At 38.0% G+C, this 17,301-nt stretch overlaps 1 protein-coding gene across 2 annotated transcripts in view; it reads right to left on the bottom strand.

Moving 5' to 3' along the window:
- Positions 1–17,301, bottom strand: part of LOC114648101 (peroxidasin) — a 241,956-nt gene that overhangs the window by 132,604 nt on the left and 92,051 nt on the right. For both annotated transcript variants that reach the window (XM_028796918.2, XM_051924571.1), the window contains exon 3: positions 13,793–13,864. In XM_028796918.2, coding sequence (XP_028652751.2) covers positions 13,793–13,864 — 72 coding nt within the window. The remainder of the gene's footprint in view (positions 1–13,792; positions 13,865–17,301) is intronic.

Here is a 17,301-nt window from a genome sequence, read left to right as displayed (position 1 = left end):
ACATGGGGAATCAAAGGTTAAAAATGCAGACTAACTTCTGATCTCAGTTCACCTCCTTCTATTTCTCCCCGGTTCACCCATTGCTTGCGTAGCTGGCGGCAACTCAGCAGCCACAAGCTCCTTTACGGCCGACCGCCGTCTTGGCTACCTCCAGGCATCATGGCCAGACCATCTGAGGTCGGCTCTCCTCCCTTCTTCCTTCGCACTCACGTGATCGCACCTTGGAAGCCTAGGGAGGGCACCTGCCTTGCTCGCCACACTCCCCCGGAATGTTCAGTGGGGCGAACTAGCCCCTAGAGCGCCACAGCTAACGCTCCTTCACTGGGGCCCCAGCTCGTGCTGTCTCCTCCTCCAGGTAGCCAGATCGTCGTTCCCAATCCTGCCTTTCACATCCTTTAACCTCCTTCACTTTTGATCCCTTTTCCCCTCGTCTTTGATTTCTTTCTTCTTTGATTTCCTTATATCTTTTTTGATTTTCTTCCACTTTCCTTGTGCCGACCCGTATATATACACTCACGTCTCCATGGGTGCAGCGCCTTAATCAATCGCCGCAGGAAGCCAATGAAGCAATCGAGAACGATCGCACCCGCACGTGCAGGTGCGACTCGCTCTAACTACCTCATTAACTCCACGCGGTCATGCAATCGCACCCACGGAGAGCCACACGGCTCTATGGATTTAAAACTGGCCCTTTTTTTTTGAAGCTGCGGACCCGCTATACCATATACCTCCCCCCTTAAGCCCCAGCTTCACGGGAATGTTCCATGCCACTACCAACCCAGTGCAACTGGCGGCCCAGGTCCGCAGCTCAGCCACACTACCACTGCACTAAAACCACTAATACTAAAAAAACAAAAACAATCCCATACTAAAAACAACCCAAGCACTCCCTTGTAAAAACAGGACATTAAAAGAAAAAGAACCCTTAAAAGACTAAAATAAGAAATAAATAAATGTCTCTTTAAAAAGCTCAGTCCTTTAAAAATGTCTTCCTCCAGCTTGGGTCTGTGGGTTTTTTAGATTCCCATTCATCTGCAACCAATCCAGCTGGCTTGTTGGTCTCCTGCTCTTCGGTCCCCACTACCAGCTCATTCCACCACTGCCACCAAATTGCGACGATGCTGGTCTCCTACAGACTCCCTCTTCCCACATGGGAGTCTGCTGAACCAACACCGTCAATAGTTATGACCAAGATGAGCAGACATATGAGGACAATTCACTGATGAGGCCAGAGGATGGCCTCTTTGATTTCCTCCTATTTTTTTTGATTTTCTTCCACTTTCCTTGTGCCGACCCATATATATATATACACTCATGTCTCCGTGGGCGCAGCGCCTTAATCACACACCACAGGAAGCCAATGAAGCAATTGAGAACGATCGCACCCGCACGTGCAGGTGCGACTCGCTCTAATTACCTCATTAACTCCCTACGGTTGTGCAATCACGCCCATGGAGAGCGACACGATTCTATGGATTTAAAACTGGCCCTTTTTTTTTTTGAAGCTGCAGACCCGCTATACCACAATTTGTACCACTAATTGCATGTACCAACACTAAGTACCTTAGATAAAGGTTACTACACTGCATCAAATATACAAACTGATTAAAGTCCAAACTTGCTAATATAAGCAAAACTAAACCAGGCACCATACCAGAAAAACAAATTTTAAGAACAAGAGAAAATGACAGACACTTAATAAATCAAGCACACCTACAATATAAAACAACAAGGTGGGATGGAATGCAGTGATTGTTCAAGTGACAAAGAACACATAACACATTGATAAATTTAAGGTAGGGCTTGCAAAACTAGCAGGACAAGTTACTATAGAGTCAGTAGTATTCCAGTGAAGAACAGAAGGGAGCTGCTAAAATTTTAAAATCCACAGCAAATAGGAGTAGATACAGCCACACAAACAGAAATAGCAAGAGAATCCAAAAGAGTGTAGGAGCCATAAAGTTGAATAAGTGTTGAGTAACCAAGGTTTAAATGGCACAATTTGTGAGACTGTTTATTAGGTGTATATAGTGTGATCAATGCAGACATGTATTCTGGAGTTTTGGGACAAATATTCAGTAGCAAAGTTTTGAAGATTATTTGGCATCCAATATGAAGCTGGTGTAGACAAGCAAGCCAATGGGTCTTGTCTTCAACAAATCAAAGTCTTTTATTATTCAGAAACTTAGACTTTAGTCACCATAACACATCAACAAAATAATACATGGAGATTTTAATATAAATACATTGTAACTGTATATATTTAACAACATTTTAACACATTAACACAGCCTGTATTAATGATTTGCTTAGAGCCACAGAGTAAGTCGGACCTGGAGAATAAACCAACAACCTTATGATTTAGCATCCACTCAACACATAAATAACACACTGGAAAGAGACCACAAATATTAAAGCATCAAACAGAATATAAAACAGTGAACAAATGTTTACTTGTGTGAAGACTAATGTAAAAACTGATAAAGAGCACAGTAAAGCCAGCATCAACATCAGTAGCATTTCTGCTTTTAAGGCCAGTGGGGCACAACCCCACCAGATGTTCTGTAAAGTGAGTAATTAGCTTCCTAAGTAATTTAACATATTATTAAGATACTTACAACAACTTTGTTATCTTAAATATTTTTTCCAATTTTCTGTCACACACTGTATGTAATTTCTACCTAGTAAAATATTTATTTTTGTGGTTTGTGAAGGTGTCTTTATGCTATGTACTGCAATACTGTTTTTGTCTCAAGGGTTGGACCAATTGGCCCTGTAGTGTTCTGTATACCACTGGTTGCGTGTGTGCATTTGCAGTCTGAATTTTTCAGTTTAAGCAAGTACTGGGACTTGAAGGTCATCACCCATATTAAAATTAGGACCACCAATTACCCTAAGTTCTTGTCAATAAGCCGCGGCTTATCTAAGGAAAAAAGTTGTGAAAATGAAAAAATAGAATATCGGCTTATACATAAGTCCGGCTTATACATCCATCGCGGGGGTTGCGTTCCAGAGCCACCCGCGAAATAAGAATATCCGCGAAGTAGAAACCATATGTTTATATGGTTATTTTTATATTGTCATGCTTGGGTCACAGATTTGCGCAGAAACACAGGAGGTTGTAGAGAGACAGGAACGTTATTCAAACACTGCAAACAAACATTTGTCTCTTTTTCAAAAGTTTAAACTGTGCTCCATGACAAGACAGAGATGACAGTTCCGTCTCACAATTAAAAGAATGCAAACATATCTTCCTCTTCAAAGGAGTGAAGCAAACAAATCAATATGTCTGTTTGGCTTTTAAGTATGCGAAGCACCGCGGCACAAAGCTGTTGAAGGCGGCAGCTCACACCCCCTCCGTCAGGAGCAGACAAAGAGAGAGAGAGGGAGAGTTTGTTTTTCAGTCAAAAATCAATACGTGCCCTTCGAGCTTTTAAGTATGCGAAGCACTGTGCAGCATGTCTTTTCAGGAATCAGCTTTACAAAAGATAGCAACGTGAAGATAATCTTTCAGCATTTTTAGACGAGCGTCCGTATCGTCTAGGTGTGCAAACAGCCCCCCTGCTCAATCCCCATACGTCAGGATCACAGATAGTCAGCGCAAGATTGACAGAAAAGTAAGCAATCTAGCTTCTCAGCCATCTGCCAATAGCGTCCCTTGTATGAAATCAACTGGGCAAACCAACTGAGGAAGCATGTACCAGAAATTAAAAGACCCATTGTCCGCAGAAATCCGCGATATATATTTAAATATGCTTACATATAAAATCACAATTTAAATGACCGCTACGCGCTCGTGTTGACTCGGCGACGCCCAGAGCAGAAAGAACGCGCTCCGGCCGCTCCAACCGCGCCATGCGGGGAGTGAGAGAGACGGCAATATCTCACACTCTCTCCCCCCTTAAAGAAATTAAATGGGCGCGAGTGAGACCACTGACCTCCCTCCCTTCTATTAGTTATAGGTTATAGTACGTTCGGCTTATCCATGAGTCCGGCTTATCTATGATACGATTTTATTTTAAAAATTCGTATGATTTTTGGTCTCCGGCTAATACATGAGTCCGGCTTATAGACAAGAACTTAGGGTATTATTTTTTTTTAATTGTAAGTTTCCACATTGAGGTTTTCCCAGTTGAAGGCTCTGCAGCACATAACAGCAAAGAGGTACAAAAAGTTCTGTATTATTTATGTCTTTAAAGGTAGCCACAGCAGTTTGAAAAGAAAAAACAGATTAATAACAGGAATGCATTTTATACTAGACGTTACACTGTCCTCTCCAACTTTCACCCAACTGTTTTTTCAGTTATTTGTTGATGCCTGGCCACGTGTTTCGAATGTGTGCAGACTGCATATGTGACATTTAGGAAATTCATAGCCAATACATTTTTCTGAGTAGCACATGGTTGCATGTCTCAAACTTTTTAAAAATATTTAAAAGTCTATACAGCATGGCTGTATTTTTTCAGTTAATAATGATTGTCAGAGGATATCACAGTGATCTGATGCCAGGTGAGACTGACCATGAACCAGCATCACACTGATTGATTTCTTGTTACATGAAATGTTTTTGCATGTTTCACTAATAATTAGCAATTTAAGAGCAGATATTACGATATAAGGAAAGGTAAGTTAATGTTTATGTTAGAGAAGTCTGCACACATATAGAACATTCAGATATGGTCCCACAACAATTTTAATGACAAAAATGCCACTCTTTAACAAAATACTGTAAATTCAAAGGAATAAGTTTTCAGTTAATAATTTAATGTGAATGAGAGAAGAGTTACAGTTTCATGGATGATTAAATTATTATATAAGACCAGCATGACCTTATAGAGTTAGAAAGGTAAGAATAAGGAATAATTGGTCCTCAGCTTAACAATCAGGAGCCTATTTTAATAAATAAATAAGAAATTGGCCATCTCGATATCCGTGGATGTGCGTGATCGTGGAGCTGTGGGAGGTTGATGAAGTAACCTAGGCGAGATACACCAGCACATGAGGGTGAGGTCTGTCTCAATTGCTTCATCAGCTTCCTTCAGTGCGTGATTGAGGCACTGTACCCACAGAGGCATATAAGGAAGAGCCGGCAGGAAAAAAGAGAGAAAATGAATGGAGAATCATAAGGAAAAACTAAAGAAAAAACAGAAGTTAAAAGAAGGACAGAGAAGGGCAGGGGTGAGCGAGAGCCGGTGCAGATGGGAGAAAGCAGGCAGAAGGGAATGGAGCCCCAGGAAGAAGCATGTGGCCAGCACTTAGAAGGGGGCTAAGGGATCACTCCTGTTGAGAGAGCATGTAGCAGGAGCAACCATTGTGTTTGCTGTGCGCTCTTGCCGGTAGGAGCCAGTGACTGGCAGCAGTGGAAGTACAGCACACTCTTTTCAGGAGAATCCAGGTATCAGCAGTGATGGAAGCAGTGGAGGGCTCAGCGGCTCCCTGTGGAATGCCTTGGGATTGGCGGTGGGGACACAGGCTGGGATAAAAGGTTGTCTGCGCCCGTTGGATGGACGTCTCTCCATACTGTGAGGCCCGATCAGGGGAAGACAGAGAGAAGTACATTTTTAAAGAAAGGAACCAGGGCTAAAAATTGTGATGGACAACTTCCTATGTTTTAAACCTCGCTTTTTATGGATTATTTACTTATTGAGTTTTTGAGCACTGCACTTTGGACACTTTGACTTGGATTCTTTAATAATAAAAGCACTGGAGCAGTTTTGTATTAACCCCTTGCTTTGTGTGTTGTGTCCTCATTTGCTAGCTCATCCCTCAGGTTTGTTATTGGCAGTAGCAGGTTCAAAACGCTTCTTAGAGAACTTGTGAATTTCCCATCGGGATTAATAAAGTATCTATCTATCTATCTATCTATCTATCTATCTATCTATCTATCTATCTATCTATCTATCTATCTATCTATCTATCTATCTATCTATCTATCTATCTATCTATCTATCTATCTATCTATCTATCTATCTATCTATCTATCTATCTATCTATCTATCTAGAGCAACTGAGAATTGGAGCCAACCTGCACCGTCACAAGGAAACACTGAATGATATGTGCAATGTTGAAATCTAAAAAACAAAACAGTTTTGCCTTGACACACTTATTTTATATTAAGAAAGTTTGTATATGATATTGATTATGTATGTGTTCAATGTTAAGGTGTTAGGCTCAGGCCCTCTGGACTCTGAATGGAATTAGGTGGATTTAAGAATGTTATAATATTTATTGTGTACACTTTCAGTATATGTAACTAACAGAGCAACAAGCTATATTCTCTTATCTCAAAAGTTCTGTCAGTTCTATTACTGCTCAGGAGCACTGAAGCAGATAGGTTTTAAACTCTGCAGCACTATGAGATTTCATTTTTATCCCCGTGCATAGCACCTGGTTTATTTAGGCTACTTGTTTTACATAGCAATGTTTCTGAAAGCTAGAAAACCAAAGACACACCATCGCATATAAACATAAAAACACACAAAACATCCTGGAATGTACTGTTATTTAAAGTTGCACAAAATAAAGCAGATGGTAAAAGCAATGGTACAATATCAGACAGGTGATGGTCCACTTGTTATAAATTAACCTTCTATTCATCAATTTTCTTAACTGGCTGTATCCACTGAAAGATAGATAGATAGATAGATAGATAGATAGATAGATAGATAGATAGATAGATAGATAGATAGATAGATAGATAGATAGATAGATAGATAGATAGATAGATACTTTATTAATCCCAAGGGGAAAGTCACATACTCCAGCAGCAAAAAATATTAAATTAAAGAGTAATAAAAAATGCAGGTAAAAAACAGACAATAACTTGAATAATGTTCAACGTTTACCCCCTCTGGTGGAATTGAAGAGACGCATAGTTTGGGGGAGGAATGATCTTCTCAGGATCATGAGGAAAAAGAGCCCACACCGGCAGCACAGGGCATAAGGCATGATAGTATGTTGTATACATTCAGTGTGTACATATTCAATGTGTACATTCATTTATAACCTGTCAATTAGAGTGCCAACATAATCTAACACACACATTTGTGGAATGTGAAAAGAAATCCAAAGTACTTGTAGGAAAGCTATTCAAACTTTGACTTCAGGAGCTTTAAAGTAGTGATTTCTCTTAATTTATTTCATTAAGGATTATGAAAATGGCAAAAATTATAGGTAATGATGTAATATATAATATCAAGTGAGTAGAAAGTAGTTAATTTTAAGGAACCACAGATAAACAAAAGTATGCTACTATTATATTTTATTGTACATGACCATAATTCTCTTTTAACTTAATATTTCAGTTATTTGCTAGATTGCATGAGCTGAAACACAGTAGGTCCAGATAACAGCGCTTCCTTAATCTATCTTGTTTGAGATTTATTATTGAAAATCATAGACTTGTAAATGGTACTATGAATTAAAGGGGTACCTACTGTAGCGCTCATTAAGGACACATCAAGACTCTATCAAGGAATAGTAGCATTGTTCAAATAAAAATTAAGAGCACAAAAAAACTGCAGCCTTTCCTTCGCACTTCCATATTTAAGGAAAACAAAAAACAACCAGTGAAAAATAATTAAAGCACATGTTGAACATCAAAGAAATTAGTATAGCATTTTCATTTACATTAAATGTGCTTATTACCTGAAGAAGCCTACGCATATACATGGTTTTATCTTTATCATGTCCTAATAAAAGAATACCCTTGGTTTATCATATATATTTATGAAAGTGATTTTACTGACAAAAACATTTTTATTAGAATATTATTTACTGGAGGGTACAGCATACAGCAATATGATGTGCGGATATTATTGTCATCTCACTGATGGCGGGACCGCCAATTCATTTCTAGCCATATCATCACCTATGTAAACTTTGCATATTCCTCCTTCACTTTAGGTAAGTTTCTGTTTTTCTCCTGCATTCAAAAGCATGCTGTTAGGTTATGTGATGATTTTAAATTAGTCTGATAAGAATGAGTGTGTGTGTGTGTGTGTGTGTGCCGTGATGGATTGTCATCCTTTCTAATTTTGGTTGAAAGATTCTGTTGGGATAGGTTCCAAAGCCACAGAACACTAATTAAAAAAAAAACTGTTCTTCAAAAGAGATGGATGAAATTCATTTTATTTATCCTGGCCTGGTTTCAGCCTGGCTATTCATTACTTAATAAATTAAAAACAAATTATAGGAGTATTTAATCGGTAGTGTGTTTCAAAATGAATGCATCTTTAGAATAACATCTTCTCAAGAACTGACTGTGTTTGTTACTTTTTGATGCAGTCTTGTGATTCTCTGGTGCAAACTACTGAGTAGCCAGAAAATCTGTTAGGGTCACCCTTTGGTTACAAGTGCACAAAGTACCTCTTCTGTTATGTTTTATTACTGACAGAAAACCCATGATAAAATTTTATTTGATGTTTTTTTTGTTTTGTTTAAGATGGGACTATTTATTGCGGTTTGTTTTGCTTCTGCTACCAGATTTGCCTTTGTTGCTTTGTATTGGACATGTAGGAAGAAGATACATAGTGATGTTTCATTTTACAATGTGAAATCCACACATCTGGAAGCAGATGGGAAAATTATGAGATTTTTTGCACTGAGCAAGTGGAAATAATTTGATGAAAATAAAAATTGAGACATTTTTGCTCACTTTAATTTTGTACTCTGTGTATGGGCCTCTCCACAGATACAGTAAAAACTGATACATTATCCAGACATCACTTTTGGAGCCTCTAGATTATAATCCCCAGAAGGAAGCTGGAATAAAGGAAAAGGGCTTTGAAAGATAGAAGATTGAAGGTAAATAGGAAGAAGACAGAATATATGAGAATATATGTTGATCAGGATTCACAAGTTATCCTGCAGGGAGACCTGTTGAAAAGAGAGGATACATTTAAATACCTAGTACCAGTGGTGGCTCAAGATGTAAAACTAGATGCAGAGGTAATCCATAGACTGCAGTGAGGATGGAACAATTGGAAGAAGGTATCAGGAGTATTGTGTGATCGAAAACTTAAGGAGATGGTTAAAGGTTTTAAGACAATGGTAAGACTAGCAATAATGTATGGCACTGAGACATAGGCAGTAAAAAGGTAGTGCAGGAGAAGATGTTGGATGTGACAGAAATGAGAATGTTGTGAATGGAGGTGGGGAGTTACAATAAAGGAAAGATTAAGAAACGAGACAATAAGATGTATAGCAAAAGTGGGAGAAACATCTAAGAAAGTAAAGGATAGAAAATTGATATGTTATGGACGTGTGATGAGGAAAGACAATGAATATGTGGGTAAGAGAGAGATGGAAATGGAAGTACAGGGGAAGTGCAAACGAGAGAGGCCAAAGCGGAGGAGGAAGAATAAAGTAAAAGAAGATCTGAAGGAGAAGGGCTTGACTGGTGAGGAGGCAGGGCTAAGGTATATAGCGAAGGTTGATCAAGCACATCAACCCTACATAGAAGTGGGAAAAGATGAAGAGGAAAAAGAAGATTATAATCCCCTGAACCAATCCATTCACTGTCATCTGGGGAACCCAGTGATCTGTCATAAGATGCATATAAATATACAGCTTAGGAATTCCCAATTTCAGCAAGGCTTTCCAAGAAAATTGGACATTGTTAAAACACGCTAAACCCAAAATACTGTGACAACCCCAGGTTTCAAGTGGCAAATCTCAAAAACAGAAGATGACCAGTCCACCAAGTCACAATTTATTCTTCAATATGGTATTTACATACAGTATCTAAACAGATAAAGGGCTGCAATTTATTTTGTTTTATTTTCTATCTATCTATCTATCTATCTATCTATCTATCTATCTATCTATCTATCTATCTATCTATCTATCTATCTATCTATCTATCTATCTATCTATCTATCTATCTATCTATGCATTGTATGTATTGAATATTTATTCATGTATATACACTTTAAAAAAACTTCAGTTTATTCTTGTAAAGCTAATTCCCCCTTCTGCAAAGCTCTAAAAGCCCAATATGCATTATAACCCAGCACCACACAGTTAAAATAAAAAATAAAATGACAAGCAATAAAAGCACAAAATGAATATGAAAAAACACCTTTCACTCTACATTAATTCCTAAAGAGACTTTTATATCTATTTGTTTCTTAAACCATACAAATGAAAATAAGAAAAATAAAATGTTCAGAGTCTAGTGGTCCTTCGGCTACAGTGCAGACACACATCAGTGAATCTTAGCAATATTAGGAAAATATCATGTGGATTCTTTCACTGATGACCCATTCAAAGATCAGAAGAGAAAACTTGATCAATACATCTAGTCACCAAGTGAGTGAGTAGAGTAAAGAATAGGAATAAAATGTTAGAATCCTATTAAAGGTTCTGCATCCTACACCAGTTTTTCTTAAATTTGGAATTTTAAGCAAACATCTTGAGATCACAATTTACATCCTAAAGTATACATCATTATTAAATTGTGTAAGGTAAGGGAGAACTTAACTATTTACAAATTTTCCAGGAAAAGGAAAGTTTTAAAATTAGTTTTAAACCTAACTGAATGAGAGTGAGTAGTTTAAGAACTGTGTCAAGTTTCACAGTGAGTTAATCAATATTCTGCTTCGTGCTTTTGCTGTCTGCATTCCCAACTGTTAGATGCTATTGTTACATCACCGCCGTTGTTTCACACTAACTGGCAAGCACAGACATCAGTGCCTAATCCTTTAGTGATCATTATAAAATAAAAGCAGCAGAGGAACACAACTATGTTGTCAAGTTTTTCCAATTTATTATTTGAAGAGCTGGACACTATCTTTGAGATGATACATTTTTTGAATCAGTGAGTTCCTCACTTGTAAGAATTGTGCTGCATGTTATGTTTTATTCTTCCAACCACAAGTGTTAGCCTAATTAATTTCTTGCTTCTCTAGATTCATTTGAGGAAATGCAAGCTACTTGTGAACTTGTCCATAAGGCTATCTCTTTTGCTTCTTATAGTATGTTAGTGAAGGGGCTGGACATTTTTACACCACAAGCAGTTTTCCTGCTTCATCATTTTTTTGGGAGAACTTGGTGTCGTTGTTTATTTCTAGCTCAGAGGAGTTAGTTTTAGTTCTAATACTTGCTGCGTTTTGAACAAAATACACATTAACAATCAAATAATTTGAACAGCCAAAAAAGAAAGCATTGCAGTTGTCAATTTTACTTAACATAAATTAACTAGCTGTTTAAGACTTAGCATATTAAGAAATTGCCTTAATTTTGCAAAATTTCCAAAGCGCAGTTTTTAGTACAAGTGAAAGTGGGATAACAAATATGGAGGTCTGTGCCAGAGGTACGTAACACCTGAACTGGGTATTCAATCCACTCTGACTTCCTATTTGTAGAATTAACAAAAGAACAAACAAGCGATAACATTGAAAGTGCTACGGTGCTTTTTTCGCACTGCCTCCCACTTAAGAAAAAAACATTTTGCATTGGAGAGAATCTGCACATTAGCCAACAAGTGCTGTTTTAATTAGTAAGTGGTAATACTTGATCATATTGTTGGCGTAATGAATCTGTAAGTTATCATTTGGAGACCTGTACTATTAGCCAAATCAGTAACATTCCATGAATGAAAAAGTGATCATTCCTTTCAGTTGTTAAAGAAACCTGAAAAACCTTCATAAATGAGTAGCAGTAATTCCACTTTAAAATATTTCCTTTCTTGAGAAATTTAAGGGTTGCAGATAAAGTGGTTGGTTGCAAATAATGTTCATTTGCAAAGTGCAAAGGAAGAAACTGTGTCTCTTTAATTTTCTAAGGCACAGGAAGTGTGATTAATGGCTAGGGCATTATACTGTAAACTACCAGGCTGCCGGTTCAACTTTCATCTCTAACTGACCGTGCAGCTCTCAGCAACACTGCTAACTCACCTGTGCTCCAACTGCAGAAAATTATGGAACATTTATAATACACCTTGATCTGTAAGATACTTTGCTAAAGGTGTTTGCTAACCAAGTAAATCAAAACCTGTTGGGTTCTTTTATTTTGTTAACAAAACTGATGAGGAATCCTCATCTTTGGTGCAAGGGACATTCTGTCAAATGTATACTGAACTTTTCATGCTTAACCTGATTCACAAATACCTAAAATCAGCAGTCATTTGTTGAACGATTAAAACCAAAGCTAGATTTTCAAATGACATTTGGCCAAAAAATACATGCTAAGCATAAAACTTTGTGTTGGCTCAGCAAATCTAAAAATGAGTTTACACTACGGTGTGATTATGGTGTATCCAAGATCAGACGAGCATTGATTTTTTCCTGCTTTGATCTCAAAAAAATGGTCAAGATCCGCTCTGCTCCTGGAGAAGAGAAGGCCTTATAATTACGGAATGTGAATCACTAAGTGCCCACTGCATCACAATTACAGCACAATAGCGGCTTTTACACATCGCTTCACAGGCTTAAATTTCTCACAGAGTAAGACAGGATGTCTGATTCACCTCATGACACTAGTCACAAGTCAGGAACAAGATCAACAAAAATCATAGAAGTGAGCTGAGAAAAGGCATGAGAACAACTATATTTAACCAAAGCATGCACTGAATAGCTTGATTTATTGCAAATTAACAGTCTAGACTGATATGTTTTTTTTTCTGGGGAGGCAAGTTGCTTAATCAGTAATTTATAAAGAGGCAGTCCAGACTAAACATTTAACTCTGTACATTACATTATAAGTAATTAAAAATATTCTATTTACTGCATTTTTATTGTCTGCTTTTTCAGTCTGCTGTTATGAAATATCAAAAATATCATGTAAAGAAAGAATGCTCCAACATGAAAGAAATCCAGTTTCTAATTCCCAAAAGCTTGATTAAAACATAATAATGACAGCCCAGTGTTGTGAATAAAATGTTTCTAAGGCAACAGAAACATGGGACAGCTGAAAGTCATTTTTAGTGCATTTACCAACACCATGTTCTACATGCCAGAGAATGTGGGGTATCAAGTCACACATCCAGTATACAGTTATTGTGAAGAAATCGTGCAGTTATTGTGTAATGGTTTAAGGATTACTGTGCAAATTCACATTGCAAAAAAGGATACCTACTACAGAATTAGTGCCTGGGAATGGGGGCAGCATCCTACCTAAAAAGCATGAATGAGCTTAGTCTCTTTAGATTTTTGCTGGCTCCTCATCCAAGTGCCTAATGCTAGCAACAAAGTGAAAATCAGATTTCATCAAGGAAAATAATCACACAAAAACACCAGTGCACTTATTATAAACATGGCAGTATAAACTGCCCCATAGAGGAAACCTAATATCCTGCTTGCGTTTAGGAGCAAGTGCATAAAGTTACTACACTAAATATTATCAGTCACCTAAATATGCAAAACTGAGTAAATGGTTCATTTTTATTATTAAATTGTTACATTTGCCCATTTTTTCTAAGCTGATTGTCCTATTTTGAAAGTCAGCTTTGGAATATGAAATTACTGGGGTATGGCACAAACTTTACACATGCAATAAACATCCAGGTGTTGTTGAAAGAAACTGATTGCATCACTGCCACCATCACCTAACAGTGAACTGCTCAGCTCAGATTCAAGACCTGTTCAGACTCAAGATTCAGTAAGCACCACTGAGCTTTCTATACCTCATGTATTGCACAACAAAATGGGCAAAAATAACAACAGCCACTAAGAAGAAATAGAAAACTAAGGTATAAAGGGTAATATATATGTACTGCATTTACATGTGTACAGTACATACGCATGTACATACTTGCATACATATATATGATAGTTTTAGTGTTTCACTCACAGATATTTAAGGTTTTCCAAATCTTCAAATGCACTTCTTGGGATTCTTCGAATCAGGTTATTGTTCAGAAGCCTGCAAATAAAGGATGGAGAAAAAATTACAAAAATGTATATCCACTTGAGGATTGTTTTCTAATTCAATTAATTTTCTAAGGAAAAGAAAGAAAATAAACATAATTTTTTATCAGCATTTCACATTCATATATCAGTTATATCAAGAGAGCTACAGTACATCTCAAATCCAATGTGAATTCCACTTTACACCATTTACAGAGTGGCACACATGATTAAAGAGACCACACTAGCACAAAGTATGCTAATCACTGCTGATAAGTCTTAACTTTGTTAATTACCAAATATATGTCAAACACTTAATTAAACTGACCAGCTGATTACAGTCAGAAGTGCCATTATTACACTGAAATTTATTGTGCATCTGAAATTATACCAGCACCTACAAGCACTTGGACCAAAGAGAGAGGAGGGGTTGGGAGCATGCACTGATACAGTGCATTTGCACACCCACCACACGACGAAACACCTCTGGATCCCAAGTAAGAAACCAGGCATAGCCATGCAAAGGGTGACACCTCAGCATCACCCTTGGCATGGCGAATGGAATGGAACAGTGTGAGTTTTTTACAGTGGCTGAAGTGCCATATGAATACCAAGAGATATCTAATGATCATGATTGATGAAGAATCACAATACAGTACTTGTATGTCTATAACAAAAGACCCCTTCATTTCTAAGGACAAACTATCTGGTTTTGTTTATACAATGAAATTCAAGTGTTAATGGTACCTCATTTCCTTTTCAATACTAATATAATATCTAATCTAATATAAGTAAAAAGATTAGCGCTTTACAATTCCTGAATTCCAAAGTGTATGGATACAACTTAAAACACTTGCTTGATTTCCTTTGAATTATATGTTGGTTTATGGTTACAAAATGTTTTTCTGTATTTTAAGTACCTCTTTTGGTTAACATCTTGGCTGTTTTCACAAAGAAGGTTTTGGACTCTATTTCAACATCCTTAGCTACAGTTTTGGTTTCTCATCCTGAACTTGTTTCCTCGATTCTTGATCTACCCGTTTTGACATTGGCTGGTTTATTTTGCCCACTCCTATCTCCTGATTTCATTCTTATTTCAGACTGTTGCCATTTATTGCAGTCAGTACAGTCATGTATCCCAGATACAATAAGCAAAATCTTACAAAAACATTTAAAATTGTCACATTGTGTAGCTAATGTCTCTATCTTACTCTTCATTTTTAGGAAAAATAACACAGCATATCTAAATATAAAATAATGAATACGTAATAATTAGTAATTAATCATTTCATTGTGTTTGATAAATGTCACAAAAACACAATCACAAAACACTACTCATTAGAGTATTAATGAAGGCATCCTCTTTAATAAAACCCCTGTGTGCGTCCAGTGTCCGTGTGTGTCCTCTGGTGAAGTGCGCATGCGCGGGGCACGGTGCGATGCTTCAAAGCAGATTCTTCAAAGACTGCCTGACGGGTCACACAAGACAGAGAGGGTGGGACCTATAAAATATCGCGCGGAAGATCCAATCAGATTTCGGTAAATGAGGTAAGACCTAAAACATAAGGCACGAAAAATCCAATTGGGTACTGAGACGAGGAGACCAGCTTCCCCATTGTTGTGCAAGTGTTCACTCTGAGGATGTCAGATTTGCGATTAAGAAGCTTGACCCAGTAAAGTGTAAAGTAAAAGTAGATTTATTTTCGCGCACATTACATCAGTTGCTGGGGAGAATCTGCTGATTGCCCACTGTTGTGACAGAAAATTAAACGCATATTACGGACAGAAAAGCTAGTATTACTGTCAGAGAAAATTACAGGCATTTTACGGAAAAAATTTAATGAGGTAAAAGGTCCCTTGTCATTTAATATAGACTGTTCTTACTAATGTTTATGGACTACTGTTCTAGCGCCCGTTATTGTAACGGGCTTAATGTCTAGTTTTATAATAAAAAGCCAAAAAATAACAGCTGCAAAAATAGAAAACAGCACAGTTTATTTACTTATTAATTTATTTATTTATGTATGTATGTATGTTTGTTTGTTTGTTTCTCTGTTTGTTGATTGTGTAAATACTGACATTCTTTAATACAAATACTACAGTACATAAAAATCCATGTGAGAGATGCAGTGCATCCGGAAAGTATTCACAGCGCATCACTTTTCCACATTTTATTATGTTACAGCCTTATTCCAAAATGGATTAAATTCATTTTTTTCCTCAGAATTCTACACACAGCACCCCATAATGACAACATGAAAAAAGTTTACTTGAGGTTTTTTGCAGATTTATTAAAAATAAAAAAATTGAGAAAGCACATGTACATAAGTATTCACAGCCTTTGCCATGAAGCTCAAAATTGAGCTCAGGTACATCCTGTTTCCCCTGATCATCCTTGAGATGTTTCTGCAGCTTAATTGGAGTCCACCTGTGGTAAATTCAGTTGATTGGACATGATTTAGAAAGGCACACACCTGTCTATATAAGGTCCCACAGTTGACAGTTCATGTCAGAGCACAAACCAAGCATGAAGTCAAAGGAATTGTCTATAGACCTCCGAGACAGGATTGTCTCGAGGCACAAATCTGGGGAAGGTTACAGAAAAATTTCTGCTGCTTTGAAGGTCCCAATGAGCACAGTGGCTTCCATCATCCGTAAGTGGAAGAAGTTCGAAACAACCAGGGCTCTTCCTAGAGCTGGCCGGCCATCTAAACTGAGCGATCGGGGGCGAAGGGCCTTACTCAGGGAGGTGACCAAGAACCCGATGATCACTCTATCACAGCTCCAGAGGTTCTCTGTGGAGAGAGGAGAACCTTCCAGAAGTACAACCATCTCTGCAGCAATCCACCAATCAGGCCTGTATGGTAGAGTGGCCAGATGGAAGCCACTCCTTAGTAAAAGGCACATGGCAGCCCACCTTGAGTTTGCCAAAAGGCACCTGAAGGACTCGCAGACCATGAGAAAGTAAATTCTCTGGTCTGATGAGACAAAGATTAAACTCTTTGGTGTGAATGCCAGGCGTCACGTTTGGAGGAAACCAGGCACCGCTCATTACCAGGCCAATACCATCCCTACAGTGAAGCATGGTGGTGGCAGCATCATGCTGTGGGGATGTTTTTCAGCGGCAGGAACTGGGAGACTAGTCAGGATAAAGGGAAAGATGACTGCAGCAATGTACAGAGACATCCTGGATGAAAACCTGCTCCAGAGCGCTCTTGACCTCAGACTGGGGCAATGGTTCATCATTCAGCAGGACAACGACCCTAAGCACACAGCCAAGATATCAAAGGAGTGGCTTCAGGACAACTCTGTGAATGTCCTTGAGTGGCCCAGCCAGAGCCCAGACTTGATTCCGATTGAACATCTCTGGAGAGATCTTAAAATGGTTGTGCACCGATGCTTCCCATCCATCCTGATGGAGCTTGAGAGGTGCTGCAAAGAGGAATGGGCGAA

Source organism: Erpetoichthys calabaricus, chromosome 3, assembly GCF_900747795.2.
Source record: "Erpetoichthys calabaricus chromosome 3, fErpCal1.3, whole genome shotgun sequence".
Classification (NCBI taxonomy): domain Eukaryota; kingdom Metazoa; phylum Chordata; class Cladistia; order Polypteriformes; family Polypteridae; genus Erpetoichthys; species Erpetoichthys calabaricus.
This window is presented reverse-complemented; position numbering and strand designations above follow the sequence as displayed.